The following is a 26,120-nucleotide window of genomic DNA, read 5'->3' on the forward strand; positions in this document are numbered from 1 at the left end:
TACTAATCTACAATAATGAGGAATAATTATCGGACTAATGGAGCGGTAATTACCAGCGCAGCGAAAACCCAAGATCTGGGCGACGCGTCTCTGATGGCTGCAGCGAATCCGCGTCACCATTAATAGAGACAGTTCTGACATTTATTAGGAAGAGGCGATGTCCCCATGTGACCTTAATCCACAGAAATATATCTGCAGCCCAGTGTGTTACATGTAGCAGAGCTGAGCCGGTCACTTGGGCCAACTCACTGTGATATCGCAGTCTGTGGATATGAGTAAGATGATACAATGACAGAGGGCAAACTCAGCTCTGCTACACCTACACTGAAAGGGCATATCTGGAATGTCACATGACCTTGTGGATTGTCATAAGGCTCTATGTGCTACGTGGAGACAGTCAGCAAGCTGCTGTTGAAGCGTCCATCAGCTCTGCTACATCTGACAAACTCAGTCTTACTATATCTGTGCCTGTATCCGATGTCTCCTCACACAGCCATACTTATAAGAATCCCTTTAAGTATCAATATTACTCTAAAACTGAGTGACTACTGTGACGGCGGCCATATTGGTTGTCACTCAGCATTCATAGAAAGCTTATAACTACCTGCCTGCTAAAAGAAGACGACTTAGAGATGTTCTGGTGATTACGTGGTTAATGACAGACAGTTATTTATGTCTATGGGGGTCTGTGGGCAGGAGGTGGAAAACTCCTTTAACTATGGCTATTGGTCCTCCCCTCCGCCATCCAGGCAATGTTCCGCTACTTTGGTGGAGGCCACTTACAAATAGTGGCAGGGAGAAGAATAAACCTCACTGGAGACGCCTCATGTGCACCGCTGGTGACAACCACAGCGACTACAAGGGCGGCCATATTGAGAAAGTTAAAGGGACAGCCCCAATAAATTGGATTGTTGGAGCGGCTGACATCTGGTCATGGGAGCGTCAGGATTCAGAGGTGAGGGCGGATTGCAGGAGGTTTGTCATGAGTGAAATTTGGAGGAAGCTTCTGGTGTGTTATTGGAGATTGTAAACCAGATACGAGCATTACAGTATAGATCATGAGCTCTCGTAAAGGGGATGATCGCCCTCCGGAGGAAGCGCGCTGACATGTATCATGGTGACTACTCACTTCCCATGTGCATCACCTGTGGAACATTCTAGAGAAATCCTGAGTCAGTTACAGAGAAGTGTGGATATGTCTTTATATCATATAAAGGGACAGTCACCATATGGGACCAAGGAGGGGGGAGATTACTTGCTCTCAGGATCAGGGGGTGGGGGCCTTATTTTCCATTATTGGAAAACCCATTTTAAGCAGATTTGCACTTTTTCAGCATTTTGACCCAAAGCTCCAAATCCCCTGCATAGACCTAGTGCTGTGATATAACTCTGCCTACCTGAATTCATCTTTAGGGGGAGAACAGGAGCTTACTACACATTGATCTATCACCAATGGGGGGAGCTCAGGAGCTGACTGCATACTGATCTATACACTGTGTACTGATCTATACAGCCACCACTAGAGGGAGCTCAGGAGATTACTATATACTGATCTATACAGCCACCACTAGAGGGAGCTCAGGAGATTACTGTATACTGATCTATACAACCACCACTAGAGGGAGCTCAGGAGATTACTGTATACTGATCTATACAGCCACCACTAGAGGGAACTCAGGAGATTACTATATACTGATCTATACAGCCACCACTAGAGGGAGCTCAGGAGATTACTGTATACTGATCTATACAGCCACCACTAGAGGGAACTCAGGAGATTACTATATACTGATCTATACAGCCACCACTAGAGGGAGCTCAGGAGATTACTGTATACTGATCTATACAGCCATCACTAGAGGGAGCTCAGGAGATTACTGTATACTGATCTATACAACCACCACTAGGGGAGCTCACTATATACTGATCTATACAGCCACCACTAGAGGGAATTCAGGAGATTACTGTATACTGATCTATACAGCTGTCACTAGAGGGAGCTCAGGAGATTACTGTATACTGATCTATACAGCCGCCATTAGAAGGAGCTCCGGAGATTACTGAATAATGACCTATATAGCCTCCACTAGGGGAGCTCACTGTATACTGATCTATACAGCCACCATTACAGGGAGCAAAGGAGCTCACTGCAGACAGATCTATACAGCCACCACTAGGGGGAGCTCAGGAGCTCACTGCCTACTGATCTGTCCCTGAAGTATAATAGTGATTAGTGGGTGGTGAACCCAAAAAATTGACAGTTCACTCATCGCTAATACTGGCTTGAGCTCCATGTATGAGTAGCATGCAGTAAGCTCCTAAGCTCCCCCTAGTGGAGACTGAAATTAGACATAATTTTTTCATTAGAGAGGTACTCCAGTGCTTTAAAGTTATCCCCATTTATGCTTCATCTACTGCTGACTAGAGGGGCAGATCACGCAGACGGGCCACTGCGCCATTCATTCACTATTAGACTGATGGGCGCCATCTCTGGCTATGCCACAGAACTAAATGGAGTACATGTAAAACCTACTGCTCATTTTGGTGAACAAGGATCCCCCATTCTCGTCCTACTAGTTCCCCCACCGATTAGCTAGTCACATTTTCCTTTCAGTGGTTAGGGAGAGCTGGGTGACCATGTAATTCAGTGGATTAAAGGCATCTCTCAATCTGTCCTAGACTCCTGAATGGTAAAATATACAGGACTAGACATACAGGAGGTTTATCAGGAGGCCAACCAAGGCTCTAGGAAAGCTGGGTGAAGCTTGTAGGATTTGTAATGGTGGCCATATTGCCACCCAACCTTCTCAGGTGCAGATATGAATAATGGACAGAACTAGAAACTGCGTTGACTGCGGGGACTGGACATATGGGATTATGGGGATCCGAATCCTTCGAGGAATCCAGGGCAGGCAACTCGGGAGGATCTGAGGAACATGAAGTGGATTCATTATGTTAATAGTGTCTGGGCGTGCGAGGTGCGAGTGTTTGATTGTGAACATTACGGTACATTATGGGCGGGTAATGACCTCGATAATTAAAGGAACGCACCACAAATACAGTTTAATGGCCGAGTTATTGTCATGCAGAGAGCAGGGCAGGGCCTGCAGGTAAGTACTCTGTTACTGTACATGGGGCCTGGTAAGTCACGGCGTGTCCTCCTTAAAGGGAATGTCACCAGAAATGGCCGATTATTTAAAAAAAGGTTTCATACAAATCATATTTTATAAAATTGTTGAAAATGTTTCCATGCTGCTCTCTACGTTGTTAGAGGCACCTCTCTTATGTGGTCTACCAAGTGCCGCCACCTCAATCACATGATCACCACTGACCCCCCAGGATGCCACCACTGGCTGGTTACTAAGAGGTTAAAATCTAAACTGCTGACTTCTCCATCCTAATAAAATTGCAACATCTACATCGCCAGAATCACAAATTCCAATGAAATTCAGACAAATTTCATCAGACAATTCATAGATATAACCGGAAATCAAATATTATAACTGTGACCATGTATGCAGTCTACAGAGCAGCGCCCCCTACCAGTAGAAAATCAGCACTGATCTGTCATACCGATATATGTCAGCAACTGGGAAAGCTGAGTGCTAACCATAGGGTCACCACTGGGGTTCAGGTGTCTTCCAGTTACAATAATGGTCTAATTCTTACAAAACGTCTCCAAGTCACAAGATTCACCCCGTAAGAGACGTCTTGCTTCTTGTCTGGGCCATATTATTAAGGCACTGTGATACCTCCCAGAGCTTAGATACAGTGGGTTTACCTGCAGTGCATGCAAAACCAGATATGATAACACATGGGGAGATCACCACAGACAGTGCCAAGTGACAAACTCAGCTTTGCTACATCTGCATTCCAAAAACATCCTCTATACTCCTTCAAAGCAGCCTTACTTCCCATGAAGATCTCTGGGGTCAGCGTCCCCTCACGGTCTATCATCTGGGTCCTAAAGAGAGACGTTCTTTTAAATGACTAAACAGAAACGACAATCTGTTGTTAGAATTTACTTGTAATATTTGGCCCCCGGGTTCCGTTATATGATGGCACCTGAGCAACCATAGGAAGGAGTAGGGGTACAGGGGTCTTCATAAGGCAGACCCTTATGAAGGGTCTTATACAGTAAGAAAACATGGGGGTCATCACATGAATTTTTATTTTTTTATGTTTTATTTTTTTTTTACAAAAAGTTTTTACTGAACACCCCCGTCATGAGTTGGTACTGGCCGTTGTGGTTACAGCTTCCCATTGGCAAATGCGGCTTCTTGGAACTGAGGCACAAAACTTCTGAAATATGCCCTGAAAAGAAACAAATGGAGAGTAAGACATCAAAGGGGTACACTGGGGGCGGTAAGCTATGGGCTGAGGGTCCTCATGGGCGAGTCCAGTGATATCATCACCTCTAGTACAGTCATGGGGGTAAGAGGTGAACAATCTGCTCTACTGATGTCTTCTTTCCAGGATATACCACTGTGTGGAATAGGGGTCTTTAGGTTACTACTGCCTGGTCATAGGACAAAACTAATTGCTAAGCCCGCCCTTGCTTAGAGAAAGTCCGCCCCTGCTTACTGGACAGTCATAGTTATTGATTTCTCCTTTGAGGACCCCAAGTCAAATTTATCACCATGTAATCTACCAAGGCTGGGGATAACATAGTGATGACTGCCCATCAATGCCTAACCTAAGATGTGGCATGGTGAGAATTCACTTTAAGGATCGGTAGAAAAAGAGGAAATGGTTAATCATGTCACCTGACCAAAGCACAACCCATATCTGTCATAATCCCATAGAGAAACCTACACCTTACACAGGGGAGAGGAGAAAACACCCCATCACTGTGAAGACGTCTTCCACCTGTTCATCAGGGTAAGAGAGATTTCAGTGACATATTAATAAGGAGAATTACAGATTTGTGAGACAAGAACCTCGTAATAACAGGATTAAAGTGGATAATCCCCCGAACACCTGAAATAAGGAGTCAAATCACCTGACACAATGAGGACTGCAACACCTTAAATACTGGCTATACCCGCACCCTATCATCATCACATCCGAGACACCAAAATGTACATAGGAGTAGTATTATAGTAGTTATATTCTTATACATAGGGGGTAGTATTATAGTAGTTATATTCTTGTACATAGGAGCAGTATTATAGTAGTTATATTCTTGTACATAGAAGGTAGTATTATAGCAGTTATATTCTTGTACATAGGAGCAGTATTATAGTAGTTATATTCTTGTACATAAGAACAGTATTATAATACTTATATTCTTGTACATAGGAGTAGTATTATAGTAGTTATATTCTTGTACATAGTAGCAGTATTATAGTAGTTATAATATTGTACATAGTAGCAGTATTATAGTAGTTATATTCTTGTACATAGGAGCAGTATTATAGTAGTTATATTCTTGTATATAGGAGCAGTATTATAGTAGTTATATTCTTGTAAATAGGAGTAGTATTATAGTAGTTATATCCTTGTACATAGGAGCAGTATTATAGTAGTTATATTCTTGTACATAGAAGGTAGTATTATAGTAGTTATATTCTTGTACATAGGAGCAGTATTATAGTAGTTATATTCTTGTACATAGGAGCAGTATTATAGTAGTTATATTCTTGTACATAGTAGCAGTATTATAGTAGTTATATTCTTGTACATAGGAGCAGTATTATAGTAGTTATATTCTTGTATATAGGAGCAGTATTATAGTAGTTATATTCTTGTAAATAGGAGTAGTATTATAGTAGTTATATTCTTGTACATAGGAGCAGTATTATAGTAGTTATATTCTTGTACATAGGAGCAGTATTATAGTAGTTATATTCTTGTACATAGAAGGTAGTATTATAGTAGTTATATTCTTGTACATAGGAGCAGTATTATAGTAGTTATATCCTTGTACATAGGAGCAGTATTATAGTAGTTATATTCTTGTACATAGAAGGTAGTATTATAGTAGTTATATTCTTGTACATAGGAGCAGTATTATAGTAGTTATATTCTTGTACATAGGAGCAGTATTATAGTAGTTATATTCTTGTACATAAGAACAGTATTATAGTAGTTATATTCTTGTACATAGGAGCAGTATTATATAGTTATATTCTTGTACATAGGAGCAGTATTATAGTAGTTATATTCTTGTACATAGAAGGTAGTATTATAGTAGTTATATTCTTGTACATAAGAGCAGTATTATAGTAGTTATATTCTTGTACATAGGAGTAGTATTATAGTAGTTATATTCTTGTACATAAGAGCAGTATTATAGTAGTTATATTCTTGTACATAGGAGGTAGTATCATAATAGTGACTCATATAGCCAGTTGTATGATCGTGATACCCTCTCTATAGGTCATAGAAAATTGTAGTAATTTCTTTCTTAATCCAGCTGCATTTGCACAGATAAGACAATGGAAATTATTTGTAGTCCACCGGCCGTTATTTTTATTCAAAGTCAAATATAATTTTCCTAAAGTGTCAGTATTCAAATTCTCCTCTACTCACCTATAGTGACAGATTTCGGTTGTTGCGCATAGATATATGTAAATTTGTCACTGGATTGTGTAAAGTGGTCGACGATTCATAGAACCTTTAGATTTGACTGTATTCACAAGACATTGGAAATCTGGAGGATGGACTTCAGGATAGATCCACCAATCGTAGTTCACTATCTGACCTATATGTGACTGTCCTCAGTTCCTTTCTAGGTAAACGTAACATACTGCAGCTTATACGATCATTAGAGGTCGCGGCCTTCTGGCTGACCACATGTACATATGGCGGTGGCTCTGATGCTCTGGACCTAATGACAAATTAGGAATGTCCTGATAATCTACATTAGGACATATCTGATATATGCTGGATTAGCCAGGTTTCCACTGTATTACTAGTACCAGGGCTAATATCGGGTGCAATAACGATGAAACGCTGCTCTTGTGGTGCAGGCAAATGAATTCCAGTCAGTGTGGCCTCTCCTTAGTGTGGTCAGTCTCTGGGATAGTCTATCCTTACTAAATCTGCTATCCCCTTTCTGCATAGAGTTGCCTTTCATTGATGTGTCTAGTTACCTAAGATGACAGCTGTGACCTCTACTATGCAGGTGCTGGAAGTTTTCGGTTCAGGTACAGATACAGAAGACACAAGGAACTCATGGATGTCCTTCAACACCTGCACAGGACAACGCCGCCATCTTGGCTAGCTATGGGCTTATGACTTATTTACATCAGTACCTGACACAGGAAGATGTTAAGCTAAGCCTTGAACTGAGGCAGCAGATTCTTACGCCATCACGTCAGTGTATCCCACTTCTGAATTTTAAAGAGGCGCTGACTCCAGCAGAGTTGGAATTTTTCCTCTAGCCCCCACCTGATATGTTAACTAGATTCTCTAATGTCAAGTGGGTGGTGCCAGGCAGAAGCAGACAAGAGGGTGTGACTCAGAGCACCTATCACTGGTGGACAGTGTCAGAGCTCATATCCCCTTGTTTACTTCTGATACCACACATGGGAGGTCCTAGAGAAAAAATTCCAACTATGCCGAGAGACAATTCGATCCCTGAACTAGTCTGTTCTTAGCATAGTCTAGCTCCTATTTCTGACCTAGTCTGTTATTAGTCTATCCTATCCCTAATCTAGTCTACCCTTAGTCTATCCTATCCATGTTCTAGTCTGTCCGTAGCATAGTCTACCCTATTCCTGATCTTATTTGTCCTTAGCATAGTCTATCCTATCCCTGATCTAGTCTGTTCTTAGTCTATCCCTGATCTAGTCTGTTCTTAGCATAGTATATCCCGTTCCTGATATGGTCTGTGGCACAGACTACTCGGTCTTCCTTTGGATTGAACTCTCTCAGGTAAGGACTATAATAATTTCTGGTGTGACTCTTCTGTACCGCCGCTGACCTAAGCCGGCGCCAGCTACTTACTTCCACTCCAGGTCAGACCTCTGGCTTATATTATAGGCTTGCTAATAAACAGTGTTTTGTAATGTAACCTAGATACATAATTAGCTGAGGCTTTACGAGCTGTATATATGCAGTATATATATAGAATTCAGGCCGCACAAGGTATATTGTGCAATGTATAATTAATAGCAAAAAATACATAAAAATTGGCAGTGTCGCTGTTGGGCGGACCTGACCAACAAGGTTCATCGACGCTGAGCACCATGCTGCAGGCACTAACTTTATTCTGCTAAATAACTTTGCAAGTCCTTTGTCTTTGTTGCACTGATTGTTAGTTATATCGTGGCTTATACTCCAGTTACATCTAGAGCTGCAGTATAGTGGAGCTCTTTCTTAATGCACCTTATCCCGGGTGGAGTAGATCCGCTGGGGCGTTGTACGATAATTCTGGCAAAGCCTGATGGGAAGTGTATGGTGGTGGTGCCGCGGTAGAGTAGGCCGAAGCAGCAGTGCTGTAGGGTTAGACTAGCAGTGCGGCAGGGTTGGATCAATGGTTCAATAGAGTTGGATCAGTGGTGTAGCAGGAATGGACCAGCGGTGTAGCAGTGATGGACCAGCGGGGTTATAGGGATGTAGCAGGGTTGGTTCAGCAGTGTTGTAGGGTTGGACAAGCGGTGTAGCAGGGTTGGACAATTGATATTATAGGGTTGGATCAGTGGTGTAGCAGAGTTGGACCAGCGGTGTAGCAGAGTTGGACCAGCGGTGTAGCAGAGTTGGACCAGCGGTGTAGCAGAGTTGGACCAGCGGTGTAGCAGTGTTGGACCAGCGGTGTAGCAGTGATGGACCAGCGGGGTTATAGGGATGTAGCAGAGTTGGTTCAGCAGTATTGTAGGGTTGGACAAGCGGTGTAGCAGGGTTGGACAATTGATATTATAGGGTTGGATCAGTGGTGTAGCAGGAATGGACCAGCGGTGTAGCAGTGATGGACCAGCGGGGTTATAGGGATGTAGCAGAGTTGGTTCAGCAGTGTTGTAGGGTTGGACAAGCGGTGTAGCAGGGTTGGACAATTGATATTATAGGGTTGGATCAGTGGTGTAGCAGAGTTGGACCAGCGGTGTAGCAGAGTTGGACCAGCGGTGTAGCAGAGTTGGACCAGCGGTGTAGCAGAGTTGGACCAGCGGTGTAGCAGAGTTGGACCAGCGGTGTAGCAGAGTTGGACCAGCGGTGTAGCAGAGTTGGACCAGCGGTGTAGCAGAGTTGGACCAGCGGTGTAGCAGAGTTGGACCAGCGGTGTAGCAGAGTTGGACCAGCGGTGTAGCAGAGTTGGACCAGCGGTGTAGCAGAGTTGGACCAGCGGTGTAGCAGAGTTGGACCAGCGGTGTAGCAGAGTTGGACCAGCGGTGTAGCAGAGTTGGACCAGCGGTGTAGCAGAGTTGGACCAGCGGTGTAGCAGAGTTGGACCAGCGGTGTAGCAGAGTTGGACCAGCGGTGTAGCAGAGTTGGACCAGTGGTGTAGCAGAGTTGGACAAGCAGTGTTATAGGGATGTAGCAGAGTTGGTTCAGCAGTGTTGTAGGGTTGGACAAGCGGTGTAGCAGGGTTGGACAATTGATATTATAGGGTTGGACCAGCGGTGTAGCAGAGTTGGACCAGCGGTGTAGCAGAGTTGGACCAGCGGTGTAGCAGAGTTGGACCAGCGGTGTAGCAGAGTTGGACCAGCGGTGTAGCAGAGTTGGACCAGCGGTGTAGCAGAGTTGGACCAGCGGTGTAGCAGAGTTGGACCAGTGGTGTAGCAGAGTTGGACCAGTGGTGTAGCAGAGTTGGACAAGCAGTGTTATAGGGATGTAGCAGAGTTGGTTCAGCAGTGTTGTAGGGTTGGACAAGCGGTGTAGCAGGGTTGGACAATTGATATTATAGGGTTGGATCAGCGGTGTAGCAGAGTTGGACCAGCGGTGTAGCAGAGTTGGACCAGCGGTGTAGCAGAGTTGGACCAGCGGTGTAGCAGAGTTGGACCAGCGGTGTAGCAGAGTTGGACCAGCGGTGTAGCAGAGTTGGACCAGTGGTGTAGCAGAGTTGGACAAGCAGTGTTATAGGGATGTAGCAGAGTTGGTTCAGCAGTGTTGTAGGGTTGGACAAACGGTGTAGCAGGGTTGGACAATCCATATTATAGGGTTGGATCGGCAGTGTAGAAGGGTTGGACAAGTGGTATAACAGAGAGGATAGCAGGACAGATGGACACGGGGCAGACATAGTGTTACATATGATTTATATATACACTGAGCCTGTAGGGGGCAACAGTGAGTTGTAAGACCCATTGTGCCTGCAGCTTTGGGTGCGACTGGAGTAAAGACACTGAAGATCAATACAAGGTTAGTGAAGAGACAGGTCCGGACAGATATGCAGCATTAAGTGGAGCTTTACGTCTTAAAGGGGACTTTTTTTAGGTAGAGAATCCCATTAAGTTTTGCAAGCTTTATTGACAATCATAATTCAGGAACAACCACAGCAGCCATCCCTTTAGTCTGGGTCCGAGGGTCTCAACCTGTCATGCGAAGTCGATCTTTATTGTACTGGGAAATCCAATGAGGATCGGTCAGGGAGGGGCCCCCAACCCAGTGTAAAGGTGAGATCTAGGGAGCAGAGCACAAACAAACAGCCCATAAAACCAGGTGTGATAAAGAAGGCATCCGCGGCCTGGGACGGGGCAAACCCTCCTGTCAGGCCGCCAAGAACAGGTTGTTTTGGGTGTTAGGTATAATCACGAACAAGTTTCCCAGGTCCTGAAACAAGTCAGAGCAAGAGGAAGAAATAACAAAAAGGAAAAAAAGACACAACCGCAAGAGGTACTCGGAAAACGGGGGCAGCGATCCCCAAAGTGTGGGTGCGGAGGCAACATAAAGGGTTAAATCTGCAGCAAAACTACCTCTGGATTCTGCAGTGGATCTGCCGCAGAGATGTCAACCCTTAGTACGGCCTGACAGCTATGCGGCATGCTGGGAGTTGTAGTCCTACCGTATGGTTATTCTCCGCTGTATCCAGGAGGCGATGTACTACATGGAGCACCAGGCTGGGGGCGCTGTGGCAATCTGCCCCAAATGTAAAATATTTTGTGAATTTTTATGTCGGACAGTAAATATGGTGAAATCCAAGCCTAGAGAAAATCTGACGAATTCTCCGCTGGGTAAAGCGCAGATAAGTTCCTGATTTTTACAGGTTTCAGATCTGTTCACATTAGCACCTTGGCTTCAACACTTAAAGGACTTCTCTTTATCCATAGGATAGCTAATCTACAGAAGATCCTCAGGGCCCCCCTGGATCATCTCCATGAGCACCGCTTTGTCTTACTCAAATTCATGTGAATGAGCCGATCTGCAATACCAAGCGCAGCCACTACACGATGTATGGCGCTGTGCTTGGTAAGCCGCAATTATAAAGCCTGTAGTTCTTTTAAAGGGCACCCCATGCTCTGAATTTAGAAGGACTGGTCACAAAGTGTCCTACTGCTGGGACCCCAGCAATTGTCTGTAATCTCTGGATGAACTTGGTAGGAAGTGTTCATTTTCCCTGCAGCACCCCCACAGGAGAAATTAAGTATTACACATTGTCCATACAAATCAATGGGATGTGTAATGGAGGACATGTCGGGTCCTCCAGAGAGAGAGACACTCTTTGTAACTGCTCTCCTGAAGAGATGAGGATCCTGGAGGATCCCTTACTATTAAAGGGGGTTTTCAGCTCCAATTTATGTGATTTTTGGGGGTTTGACACCTGAACCCCACACAGATCAGCTGCTGCAATGGCCTCCAGGTGCCAGAATATGCTAGTGGATGGGGAGTGCATGCAGCACCGCAGCAGCTCCGTCCACTGTTTAGTGGTGCTGCCAGGGAACTGATTATTATTTGTATAGGGATGGTGCTGCGAGCAATCTGCCCACTAGTGGCTGATCTGTGTGGGGTCTGGGTGTTGCATCCTGACAGATTACATACATTGTGGCCCTTTAATTCTCAATATAGATGACAAGAACTGAACTGCTATTTCTGACATAAAAACTACCTAAATGGAGCACCAGTGTGAACAGAGCCTTACACTGAATGTTCACGTCTGTGTGCACAGCGTCCTAATAATGCTGCAAAATGCAAGAAAAAAGGAAAATGAATAAAATGTAAAAATAATGAAAAAAAGCAAAACAATAAAGAGAAAACTTCTCACGTCTCACTTAGGAACTTTGGTTTTTGCAGCACTTAGTGGGAAAGTCAGAAAATGAGTTGCGGGGGCGAGAGCGCGCACACAGGCGGTATTAGTGTCATGTGAAGTGGAGGATTATGGGTGAAGGCTATCAGTGTCACAGTCAATAGGATATAATTACCACATAATCCTATTTTCTCTCTCTCTCTTTTTGGGAAGTGAAAGCTTTGCCCCCGTTAGAGGCTGCCGAGCGCGGCTTCCAAAATAGCGCTGTCAGAGCGCCGCGTAATTATACGGTTCACAGGCAGCAGGAACAAGACGCAACTTGCGAGAACAATTTTGTATGAGATGTTTTTACATCTGCAGGAGAAACCGAGTAATATACTATATACTAGACCGGGGGGGTAACCTGCATGTAATATACTATTATACTATATACTAGACCGGGGGGTGTCACCTACATGTAATATACTATATACTAGACCGGGGGGGGGTCACCTACATGTAATATACTATTATACTATATACTAGACCGGGGGGTGTCACCTACATGTAATATACTATATACTAGACCGGGGGGGTCACCGACATGTAATATACTATATACTAGACCGGGGGGGTAACCTGCATGTAATATACTATTATACTATATACTAGACCGGGGGGGGGGGGGTGTCACCTACATGTAATATACTATATACTAGACTGGGGGGGGTCACCGACATGTAATATACTATATACTAGACTGGGGGGGGTGTCACCTACATGTAATATACTATATACTAGACTGGGGGGGGGGGTCACCGACATGTAATATACTATATACTAGACCGGGGGGGGTGTCACCTACATGTAATATACTATATACTAGACTGGGGGGGGTCACCGACATGTAATATACTATATACTAGACTGGGGGGGTAACCTGCATGTAATATACTATTATACTATATACTAGACCGGGGGGTGTCACCTACATGTAATATACTATATACTAGACCGGGGGGGTCACCGACATGTAATATACTATATACTAGACCGGGGGGGTAACCTGCATGTAATATACTATTATACTATATACTAGACCGGGGGGGTGTCACCTACATGTAATATACTATATACTAGACTGGGGGGGGTCACCGACATGTAATATACTATATACTAGACTGGGGGGGGTGTCACCTACATGTAATATACTATATACTAGACTGGGGGGGGGTCACCGACATGTAATATACTATATACTAGACCGGGGGGGGTGTCACCTACATGTAATATACTATATACTAGACTGGGGGGGGTCACCGACATGTAATATACTATATACTAGACCGGGGGGGTAACCTGCATGTAATATACTATTATACTATATACTAGACCGGGGGGGGTGTCACCTACATGTAATATACTATATACTAGACCGGGGGGGGGTCACCTACATGTAATATACTATTATACTATATACTAGACCGGGGGGTGTCACCTACATGTAATATACTATATACTAGACCGGGGGGGGTCACCGACATGTAATATACTATATACTAGACCGGGGGGGTAACCTGCATGTAATATACTATTATACTATATACTAGACCGGGGGGGGGTGTCACCTACATGTAATATACTATATACTAGACTGGGGGGGGTCACCGACATGTAATATACTATATACTAGACTGGGGGGGGTGTCACCTACATGTAATATACTATATACTAGACTGGGGGGGGGGTCACCGACATGTAATATACTATATACTAGACCGGGGGGGGGTGTCACCTACATGTAATATACTATATACTAGACTGGGGGGGGTCACCGACATGTAATATACTATATACTAGACTGGGGGGGTAACCTGCATGTAATATACTATTATACTATATACTAGACCGGGGGGTGTCACCTACATGTAATATACTATATACTAGACCGGGGGGGTCACCGACATGTAATATACTATATACTAGACCGGGGGGGTAACCTGCATGTAATATACTATTATACTATATACTAGACCGGGGGGTGTCACCTACATGTAATATACTATATACTAGACCGGGGGGGTCACCGACATGTAATATACTATATACTAGACCGGGGGGGTAACCTGCATGTAATATACTATTATACTATATACTAGACCGGGGGGGTGTCACCTACATGTAATATACTATATACTAGACTGGGGGGGGTCACCGACATGTAATATACTATATACTAGACTGGGGGGGGTGTCACCTACATGTAATATACTATATACTAGACTGGGGGGGGGTCACCGACATGTAATATACTATATACTAGACCGGGGGGGTGTCACCTACATGTAATATACTATATACTAGACTGGGGGGGGGTCACCGACATGTAATATACTATATACTAGACCGGGGGGGGTAACCTGCATGTAATATACTATTATACTATATACTAGACCGGGGGGGGTGTCACCTACATGTAATATACTATATACTAGACTGGGGGGGGTCACCGACATGTAATATACTATATACTAGACTGGGGGGGGTGTCACCTACATGTAATATACTATATACTAGACTGGGGGGGGGTCACCGACATGTAATATACTATATACTAGACCGGGGGGGGGTGTCACCTACATGTAATATACTATATACTAGACTGGGGGGGGGTCACCGACATGTAATATACTATATACTAGACCGGGGGGCGGTGGTGTCACCTACATGTAATATACTATATACTAGACCGGGGGGCGGGGGTGTCACCTACATGTAATATACTATATACTAGACCGGGGGGCGGGGGTGTCACCTACATGTAATATACTATATACTAGACCGGGGGGCGGGGGTGTCACCTACATGTAATATACTATATACTAGACCGGGGGGGGTCACCGACATGTAATATACTATATACTAGACCGGGGGGGGGGGGGGGGGGGGTCACCTACATGTAATATAATATATACTAGACCGGGGGGCGGGGGTGTCACCTACATGTAATATACTATATACTAGACCGGGGGGGTCACCGACATGTAATATACTATATACTAGACCGGGGGGGGGGGGGGGGGGGGGGGGTGTCACCTACATGTAATATAATATATACTAGACCGGGGGAGGGGGGGGGGGGGTCACCTACATGTAATATAATATATACTAGACCGGGGGGCGGGGGTGTCACCTACATGTAATATACTATATACTAGACCGGGGGGGTCACCGACATGTAATATACTATATACTAGACCGGGGGGGGGGGGGGGGGGGGCGGGTGTCACCTACATGTAATATAATATATACTAGACCGGGGGAGGGGGGTCACCTACATGTAATATACTATAAACTAGACCGGGGGGGGGGGGGGGTCATCTACATGTAATATACTATATACTAGACCGGGGGGTCATCAACAAGTAATATACTATAAACTAGACCGGGGGGGTCACCTACATGTAATATACTATATACTAGACCGGGGGGGAAATCTACATGTAATATACTATATACTAGACCGGGGTGGGGGTCACCTACATGTAATATACTATTTACTAGACCAGGAGGGGTCACCTACATGTAATATACTATATATTAGGCTGGGATATTAACCCCTTCATGTCCTGACTCATATACGACGCTCTCAGGTCAGGCGGGCATCTAGGTGGCGGGGTGTGCAGGCCCTCGCACGCTCCGGATTAGTGTCATGTGATGTCTGCAGCCGTATGCTCTCATTAACCCCGACACTACTTCATCTGTCAGCGAATTAACCCCTAGGCTCAGAGTCTGCTGGCACAGGGTTCGGGTACATGGAATCACATACAGATGTTTCCTCGCACGAGGGGCGGACATTAACCATAGAGGGTAATTATCCAAAGCATAAAGTAAGACGGGTGGCAGAGTAACTGTGTGTGATGTAGCAGAGCTGACTCAGTGGAGGTGCACAATGTGGCAGTGCTGGGACCACCTTATGTAACAGTGCTGGGACCACCTGATGTAGCAGTGCTAGGACCCCCTGATGTAGCAGTGCTAGGACCCCCTGATGTAGCAGTGCTGGACCAGCGGCATAGAAGGGTTAGGCCACTGTTGTAGCAAAGTTGGGCTACTGGTGTAGAAACAATGAGTAAGTGTTTGCAGGGCTGGACCAGCAGTTTAGCAGAGCTGGGTCTGAAATGTCACAAAGTGAAGCTAGCCGTATAGCAGAGTTGGCTCAGCTGTGTAGCAGACTTAGTCACTGCAGAAGACAACCTGTATATTAAACAACCCTGATGAGTGACATGACTAGTGAGCATTGGGGCGCCCCATCGTGTGTGCTAATCTAGGGGAATCCCATGGGTCAGACCATTACTATTTTGTTAGATATATCTCATTATGGAAAAGCTGGGTGACAACCTTTGCTTTTCATACGGAGATTGCAACCCAGCATACCTAGAGCTGTGCTGATATCAATGGCAGTGGGGGTTGTGTTTTGAAGTCACATGACAAGTATTAAAGGGACGGTAGCATGCAGCTCTTACTTTGCTCTCTTTGCCATCTCGTTGCCATCCCAGCGGGGGCTGTACGGATAGTTCTTCTGGGCCTGGGAATACAGCTGCCCGCTGTTGGTGAAGTGGTAGACGGACTGAAATGTCAGCATGGGCTGATCTCGGGGGAAATACAACGGCAGGTCAACTGCAAAGAGACAGAGACAATGTGTAACGACAGCAAGTACAGCACACAAAGGGTTAAACGGGATGTAAAAGGTGATGATCAGAAACTCTGCCCCCTACCAGTCAAGATCAAAAACTACGCCTGACATCTGCCCAACGTAAAGCTTTCATTACATTGCTGATTATTGGGGCTTCACATTGTGCTGAGATTTCCAGCTAGGAGAGGGGGGAGAGAGCTGCATCCTGCAGTGCCTGAACACAAACCTATGACTGAGGCAGAGATTAAATAACATGACACACAGGTCAAATTAAAAAAAAACAAAACAACTTTATAGTTTTCAAATGGCTGAAAGATAATATTCTCCATTAATGATATTGTACCGATTCTGCATTGCGGCTGATACTCCAAACCCATCCAGAGCTGCCTTGGAAATTGCACCTAAAATCTCTCAACATGATCCTGACCGACACACTTCTAATGAATTAGCTGAAAGGCCGAAATGCATTGCATTGTGGGGAATAGTGAGCGCTGCCATTTTTCAGCATTGCTTGCTGTGCTGCAGTTTGTGGAAATGCTACATCCCTAATAATGTGTTACAGCACTGCAGCAAAGCAAGCCCTGTACAAATACTGAACCAGCAGAGACTGCTGTGAGTTACTTCACCTTACCAGGAAGCAAGCAGAATTCTGAAAGCAGCTTTGGATGTGATTGGAGTAGAAGACAAGAAATGCAAGAAATGAGAAATAAAAGCTACATCCTTTTTTATGGTTGCGATGACACGGAGTATAAGATGTACACTTCAGGTTATTTTTACATAAGTAGCCATGACCGAGGTCCACCCCCGCTCAATTATTAGACCGTGCAAGGTGACCCCCGCGGGCAGGTACTCGACGTCCTCCCTCCGACCTTCACAGATGCTTCTCTATTGCAGATCTTGGGGTTGATTAATAACTAATTCTGCAGAGATAATGACCGCCATGTCCAGGAGCAGAACATCTTATACCATGGACAAGATGTGACCGCCCGGCTTCTCAATGACATCCCAGCCGACTGACCTCTTAAAGGGGAACACCACAGACATTGGTGTGCATATACAGAGAAGAGGGGGTCTAATGTAAGGCACCAAGTGCAAAGTATGGCACAGAAGGGTCTGTCCAAAAGTTATTCTGGTCGCAAGGTAAATCCTTGTGACCATTGCATGTCTTAACCCCCACGGATTTAGCATTTATCACCTACTCTGGTCATAATGCCATTTTAAAGGAGAGTCATCACTACCTCCACCTCACTCTATGCTTTAAAACCCTCTCCTCCACTGATTCCAACACAGTTGGAATTTTTTCTCTAGCCCCCACCATTCCTGAGCAATCATTACTTTTAGTTTAAGCATAATTATACTCCCTACTGTCAGGTGGGCGTGTCTGTCTTCCTCCTACAGCCAAGGACCGCCCACCCGACAGTAGGGAGCATAATTGTGGTGAAACTAACAGTAATGATTGCTCAGGAATACTGGGGGCTAGAGAAAAAATTCCAACTGCGTCAGAATCAGTGGAGGGGGGACTATTAAAGAACAAAAGGAGTTGGAAATGGCGAAAGGCTCTCTTCAAGACAATTCTGCACCCTTGTTTGCCAGAGCTGTGGATCCAGTGGTGAAAGCAGTATAGCAGAGCTTCTTACCTCCTTATAGTAGATGGGGCCAACCAGGTCCACATGGAACTCCACCCATCACAAAACTGTGGCTAGGATGATGCCACAGTGGTGGGTGAACATGTGCCCATCTGCTTCATGCACAGTCTATGGCACTGACATGGTCTTTTATACCCTTGACCACTGGCCCTTGCAAATGTTTCATACCTGTGGTCTTGCACATGCCAGGATCGGCACTCAGTGCCCAACTAATAAAGTACTCATCACCTATCCCTTGTTTCTGTCACAGATACCCCTTTAAGTGTAAGGACATCTCCGAAGGACTTTAAGGGTGACCTGAACCTCCACCGAGATGTTGTAGCAGGACCTTAAAGGGAAGGCTTGTGCTCGGAAGTCTCCACTATGATCACTAGGGAGGCAATGTATCTGGAAAAAAGCAGCCATGTTCTCTCATTTGTAATCCTATACAGGGGGAGCTCTGATTAGGGGATGACCATTCATGCAGTGCACTGATGTGACCCCGGAGCCCCCCAGCACTCAGCAGCTGCCTGGGGTGAAGGAGCGAATGCAGGAGCTGAGCCGTAATCTCTGACTTATTGTCAGTCATGCCTGGAATTCAGACAGGAAGTCACCTGAAATCACCCAGTGGTGGGACTGGCAGCCGCACACATGCCATACAGCACATTCTATACCCGGCTGTTTACAATACCCAAGTACAGAGACGCACGCAACCAGCACTGGCCGGGGTGCTGCCAGGTCACTGCAGGGAAGGCTGAGCCGCAGTGTGCATGAGGGGTTACCAGAGGACAGAGGCACCGGGGAAGAGGGGGTATAGTATATATATGTGTAATCCATACTAATATAGAGGAGGGGGAGAGGGAGCAGCCACTATAGATTATATATACTCCATACTACTGCAGAGGAAGGGTAGAGGGGGCACAGGAGCAGTCACTATATATTATATATACTCCATACTACTATAGAGGGGGGAGAGGGCACAGGCGCAGTCACTATATATTATATATACTCCATACTACTGCAGAGGAAGGGTAGAGGGGCACAGGAGCAGTCACTATATATTATATATACTCCATACTACTATAGAGGAGAGGGAGAGGGGCACAGGCGCAGTCACTATAGATTATATATACTCCATACTACTATAGAGGGGGGAGAGGGGCACAGTCACTATATATTATATATACTCCATACTACTATAGAGGAGAGGGAGAGGGGGCAGTCACTATATATACTCCATACTACTGCAGAGGAGGGGGGAGAGGGGGCTATTCTGCCACAGATGCATGTTAGAGAAATCTCTGAAGATGTGAGATTGTAATTCCCGTATGTAAGCTAATGGCAGATAGCAGAACGCGCTGACATTTCATTCCCTGCGTTCCCAGGTTGCATGTGGAGAGATGCAATGGAGTTGCTTCAGGTAGTTTATTTGTCTTTACCTTGAGAGATGATATGCCATACGGTCAAAACACAATTCCTTTCTCAGTTCTACAAGATGGTTGCTCAGTGGTTACAGACTGAATAACACATATCCAGGAAGAAGATGCAACAAGAAGGGAGGAGTAACAGAAACAGAGAATTATGGGAGAAAACTACTTAAAGAGCCCTGCACACAATATCAATGTCTATGCACCAGCATTGCACAATATATGTAAAAACACTGTATGAAAGTCAAACAACCAAGAATGAATGATACAATATGAACAAGAATCATTACTTCAGCAATACCCCTGCTGTAACAGCATACTCCCCGTCTGAAATCCTTGGATTTCACTACTTAACATAAATGTCCATCTGGTATATTCTGGAACCCTGAAAGACAAAATGCAAAAACAAGGAAAAATAACAATAACTGTGAACATGTATTCAGGAACAGTTGAAAATATTGAATGCGTCAAATGCACGGTATATCGCTGTTCCTGGGATAGTCCAGTGACGAGTCAACTGAGTCAATGTACTTGCAATGTTCTTTGCTTGACTCATTCCTCGACAGGTAACAGGAGGACAGTCTCAGATACAGGTCTGATGAATGTCTTGGAGTCACCTTGTCGTGTGATGGTTACTTCCACCTTACGGACTCTACCATCCTCGCTGGGAAAGATTTTTGAGATGAGTCCCATAGGCCATGCATTTCTTTCCACTTTCTGGTCCTTCATCAAAACGACATCTCCCACCTGTAAGTTAGGTTTAACCTGCTGCCACTTTCTTCGTCCTTGAAGAAGAGCCAAATACTCCTTTTTCCATCTGCTCCAGAAGCAATTGGCCAGATGCTGAACGTGTTTCCACTGTTTCCGATAGATGTTTCCAGATGAAAGTTCTTCAGGTGGACTAGGAACAGATCCGAGCTTCTGAGTGAGGAGAGTCGCTGGAGTAAGAATAGCAGGAGAATCCGGGTCCACAGATACGGGAACAAGAGGTCTAGAATTGACAATAGCGGAGACCTCGGTTAGGAAGGTAGTTAAAGTCTCATGGGTGAGCCTAGAGGAGTTTGAGTCCATAAGCATACAGTCCAGTATTTTACGGGTAATGCCTATCATCCTTTCCCATGATCCGCCCATATGAGATGCATGAGGAGGGTTAAAGATCCATGTACAACCGTTGTCGGCCAAGTAGTTCTGAACTGGCTCAGAGTTGATTTGCAGTTCTCTGCAAGCTCCTGTGAAGTTGGTTCCACAGTCGGATCTCAATTGTTTTACTGGTCCTCTGATGGCAAGAAAACGTCTTAAAGCATTGATAAAACTCGAAGTGTCCATGGATTCTATAACTTCAATGTGTATGGCGCGTACACTCATGCATGTAAATAACACTGCCCATCGTTTGCTCTCAGCATGACCACCTCTGGTTCTACGAGCAGAGACTGTCCATGGCCCAAAAACATCCAGACCAACGTAGGTAAATGGTGGCTCAGTGCTGGTCCTGTCAGCTGGCAAGTCAGACATTTGCTGTTGCTGCAACTTTCCTCTAGACTTGCGACATAGCACACAGTAGTGAATTAATCGAGCAATCTGCCTTTTTGCACCTACTATCCACAGGCCTGCAGCTCTTAAAGCTCCCTCAGTGAAATGTCTGCCCTGATGCTTGACTTTCTCATGATAATGCCGTATGAGCAATGTAGTAACATGGTGGTGAGCAGGAATAATGAGAGGATTCTTTTCAAATGTCTCTAACTCGGCCTTGTTCAGGCGACCACCTACCCTTAGCATACCATGTTCGTCAATCACTGGCTTTAAGTTGACAATAGGGCTGTTTTTAGGAATGTCCAGTTTGTCACGGAGACATTTCAGTTCCATGTGAAAGGCACTCTGCTGTACATTACGTATCACTAACTTCTCACTTAGTGTAATATCTTCTGCAGAGAGGGGCTTGTGACAGATGTGCCAACCATGACATTCAGAGTTATCGTTCTTGGTGTGAAAACACTGTGCAATGTGAACTAACCTTGCGATGGTGCGTACAAGCTTCAGCCATCTAGAAAAGCGTTCAAAGCGGTGACAGTCCAGGCCGGACCTCCTTACAGACCTGGTGATGAGGGTACTCACTTCAGGACGAATCTCAGGATCATTGTCAGGATCTTGAAGATTGAAGACGTCTTGACCAGATGTTTCTTTTCCTTCGTTCAGCAAGAATTCTGGACCTGTTAACCAAGAGGATTTAGCAAAGGCACTGACCGATGATGGTCTGGTGGCACAATCTGCAGGGTTGAGATGAGATGGAACATAGTGCCACTGCTCAGGTTTAGAGGATTTCCTAATCCTTTCAACGCGGTTACTAACATAGACGTAGAAGCGTTTTGTCTGGTTGTTTATGTAACCCAGGACAACCTTGCTGTCTGTATAGAATTGAACATCGTCCACATGAATGTCCAGCTCATACTGTATAAAATCTGCGATCTCTACAGCCAGTACAGCGCCACAAAGTTCAAGCCTCGGGATCGTATGTTCAGGTTTAGGGGCTAGTTTAGCTTTCCCAAACAGAAATCCAACATGAGCTTTAGTGCGGTTGTCGATTACCTTCAAGTAGGCAACAGCTGCGATAGCCTCAGTCGATGCATCCGAGAATATGTGGACTTCCCTTCTCTGGCTTGTGGTGAGAGATGCTGGAGTGTAGCAACGTGGTATGTGAGTTCTGTCCAAGGCATGTAGGGATTCTTTCCAGGACTCCCACTTTGGCTGCTTGTCATGTGGCAGTGGAGCATCCCAGTCCTCAATCGTCTCTGAGAGCTGCCTAAGTAGGAATTTGCCCTGTACAGTCAATGGTGCTACAAATCCCAGTGGATCATACAGGCTATTCACCACTGAGAGAACTCCACGCTTAGTGAACGGCTTGTCTGCACAATTAACCTGGAAGCCAAGAGAATCGTTTAACAAGTCCCATCTCAAACCCAGACTTCTCTGCACCGGAGGATCGTCTATGCCTAGGTTTAAGTCTCTGAATTCTGTGGCATGATCGCTGGGCTGGAAAGCTTTCATGACAGCAATACTGTTGGAGGCTATTTTATGCAACCTCAGACAGGCTCTGGACAGCATACCTTGAGTCCTTCTCAGCAAGTCTATGGCTTCCTCAGCAGTGGGCAAGGACTTGAGTGCGTCGTCCACGTAGAAGTCTTTTTCGACAAAGTGACGGGCATCCTTTCCAAATTCTGATTCACCATCAGAAGCAGTCCTTCGTAGGCCATATGTTGCAACCGCAGGTGAAGGACTGTTGCCGAACACGTGCACTCTCATGCGGTATTCAATCATTTCCTTGTTGGTATCACTGTCTCTGTGCCACAGAAACCTCAGGTAATTCCGGTGGTCTTCTCGTACAATAAAACAATGGAACATTTGCTCAATGTCAGCTGTAATGGCAACTGGCTCCTTTCTGAATCTCATTAGCACCCCTACCAGGTTGTTGGTCAGGTTTGGACCCGTGAGGAGAACGTCATTCAGAGATACGCCATGATGTTTGGCACTTGAGTCGAATACCACCCTGATCTGCTTGGGTTTTCGTGGGTGATATACTCCAAAAGAAGGAAGATACCAGCATTCTTCATGCTCTTGCAGAGGTGGAGCTGGCTCTGCGTGATTGTTACGGAATATCCTTTCCATGAATGCCACAAAGTGATCTTTCATCTCAGGCTTGTTTCTCAGCGTACGTTGCAAGGAGATGAATCTCGATAATGCTTGTTCCCGGTTGTCAGGAAGTCTGGCCCTCCCAGTCCGAAAGGGTAAAGGTGCAACCCAATGGTTAGATTGATCTTTGAAGCATTCACTGTCCATTATTTTGATAAAGTCTTTATCTTCCATGGATAAAGCTACTCTGTTGTCGTCTTGTGTTATGTGAAACACTGTGGCTCCTAAGTCGTCATAAGGTGTAGGGACGATGTCTGGTGCCCTTTTTAAGTTAGGAAGATGTTCCTTTGCCTCATAGTGATGAAGGCATGGCTTAAAGTAGGTTGTGCGTCCATTGTTGAGCACAAAGGTTTTAAAGGAGTTCACTTGAGATGACATGAGACTCTTATCCTGACATACATTGCCAATGATTACCCAACCTAAGTCAAGTCTTTGTGCATATGGGGCATCATGTGGACCATTGCATTGTTGACGTACCTTATGTACTCTGAGAATGTCTCTTCCGAGCAAGAGCAGGATGTCAGCATTCACATCCATAGGAGGAATCTCCTTAGCCAGGTGTCTCAAGTGGGAATGATGATATGCAGCTTCCGGCGTAGGAATTTCTTCCCTATCATCAGGCATCTGGTCACATTCAATTAACGTTGGTAGGGATATGTGAATATTCCTGTTAATTGGAGAGATAACGTATCCAGTGGCTCTCCTGCCAGAAGTCTCTATGCGACCAGAACAAGTGTTAAGAGTGTATGGTATTGCTTCTCCTTCTATACCGAAGATCTCGAAGAACTTAGGCTTTGCTAGAGACCTGTTGCTTTGTTCATCTATTATGGCATACATCCTTATGGCCTTTTCAGATTGCCCTTCTGGGTAGACATTCACCAAGCACACCTTGGCACAGCACTTGGGACCATTATCCTTGCCACATACTTCCATGCAGGAGGAGGAGACAGTGGTAGTAGCTGAAACTTGAGCCGATGGCTCCCCGCCATGCGCAGTGACGGCTTTAGATGCTGCTTGAGGATGTGAGTTGTCAGATGAAGAAGTAGGATGCATGGCTGCGACATGTTTGTCGCTACTGCATTCAGTACACTTGATGACAGCCTTACAGTCCTTAGCAAAATGTTTTGAAGAAGCACAACACTTGTAACACACTCCTAGCTCCTTGAGCATGTCTCTGCGTTCTTGCAAAGTCTTTGCCCTAAGTCCTCTACACTCTTTCAGGGGATGAGGCCTTTTGTGGATAGGGCACGTACTATTAGGGTCTTTATCTTTAAGGACAGGAGTGTCCTGTTTGGTGGTGCAGAGTGCAGCGATTGGAACGTCTGTCTTCCTAACAGATACTGTTCCCCTTAAGTCTCTACGTTTGCTTGTTTCATACCTTGAACATGATGATGAAGCTGGTAGAGAGGATTCTGTGAAGTCAAAGCTGGGATCATTCTTTTTCCGAGCTTGGTCACTGATAAATCTGGAAAAATAAGAGAAAGGAGGGAAGGACACATTGTGGTCTCTTTTGTATCTGGAACCTAGGTCGGCCCATTTTTCTTGCATGCCATATGGTAGTTTGGATACCACTGGATTAACACCATGAGATGTGTCAAGGTAACTCAGACCTGACAGACGTGGGTCCATTTTGGCTAACTCTAATTCCTTTAGTAGGTCGCTCAGATCTTGAAGCTTGCGGCTGTCCTTGTTGGTGATTTTTGGGAACATATGAAGTCTCTTAAATAAGGCACTTTCTATAGCTTCAGAACTGCCATAAGTCTGTTCAAGTCTCTCCCATGCCGCAGCAAGACCTTCCTCTGAGTGGCCCGCATGAACTGCTCTCAATGTCTTTATACGTTCTGCAGAATCTGGGCCTAACCAGTTAACAAGCAAGTCAAGTTTTTCTTTGGCAGTGAGGTTAAGATCACTGATCACTGCTTCAAAGGTGGATTTCCAGGCTCTATAATTCTCAGCATGGTCATCGAACTTTGAGAGACTATTGTTTATCAGCTCCCTGCGTATCATATATCTGGCAAAGTCCGACATGTCTGATCTCCCACCTTGTGTCACCAGATTAACTTGTGATATCCCTGGGACGTATAAATTCTCTGGCATATGGGGCCGAGATGAATCGGGGTGAAATGATGTAGCATAAGGGTTGAGCTGTGGTTTAGTTTCTGGAGGATCTGCATGTGTGATGCTGGAAATTACCTTGCTCTGGATAGGTGGCATCATCTGATGCTTCACAGCCATGTAGTCGGTTTGGAGTGGTGCTGGTGCATGTAACTTAGCAGGCGGTGCAGGAGATGATTGCTTCAGCACATAATTGGCAGTGCGGTCAGCTGGGTCTTCCACTTCTGCAGGGATGGAGCAGTCTAGGTCGGCGTCTTGATCTAATGCTTGTTCAAGAACCTTTAGCTTGGCTAAGGCAGCTGCTTCCTCCCTTTCCATTTGGAGAATTTTTAGTTGAGCTTCTGTCTCTGCTTCCTTCTTCGCCATTTCAGCTTTTGCCTCTGCTTGCCTTTGCGCCATTTCTGCTTCCTTCTCAGCAAAGGACCGTCTGACACTGGCCTCCTCTGCGTCAGCACGGATCTCAATAAGCTTATCAT

The 26,120-nt window shown here is 45.2% G+C and overlaps 1 protein-coding gene across 1 annotated transcript in view; it reads right to left on the reverse strand.

The window, feature by feature from the left end:
• Nucleotides 1-4,157: 4,157 nt before the first annotated feature.
• BABAM2 (BRISC and BRCA1 A complex member 2) overlaps nucleotides 4,158-26,120 on the reverse strand; it is a 106,037-nt gene continuing 84,074 nt past the window's right edge. The window contains exons 11-12 of the mRNA XM_075267209.1: nucleotides 16,624-16,777; nucleotides 4,158-4,314 (exon numbers count right to left, since the gene is read on the reverse strand). Coding sequence (XP_075123310.1) covers nucleotides 4,251-4,314; nucleotides 16,624-16,777 — 218 coding nt within the window. The 3' untranslated portion in view covers nucleotides 4,158-4,250. The remainder of the gene's footprint in view (nucleotides 4,315-16,623; nucleotides 16,778-26,120) is intronic.

The sequence above is a fragment of the Leptodactylus fuscus genome, chromosome 3, assembly GCF_031893055.1.
Source record: "Leptodactylus fuscus isolate aLepFus1 chromosome 3, aLepFus1.hap2, whole genome shotgun sequence".
Lineage (NCBI taxonomy): Eukaryota > Metazoa > Chordata > Amphibia > Anura > Leptodactylidae > Leptodactylus > Leptodactylus fuscus.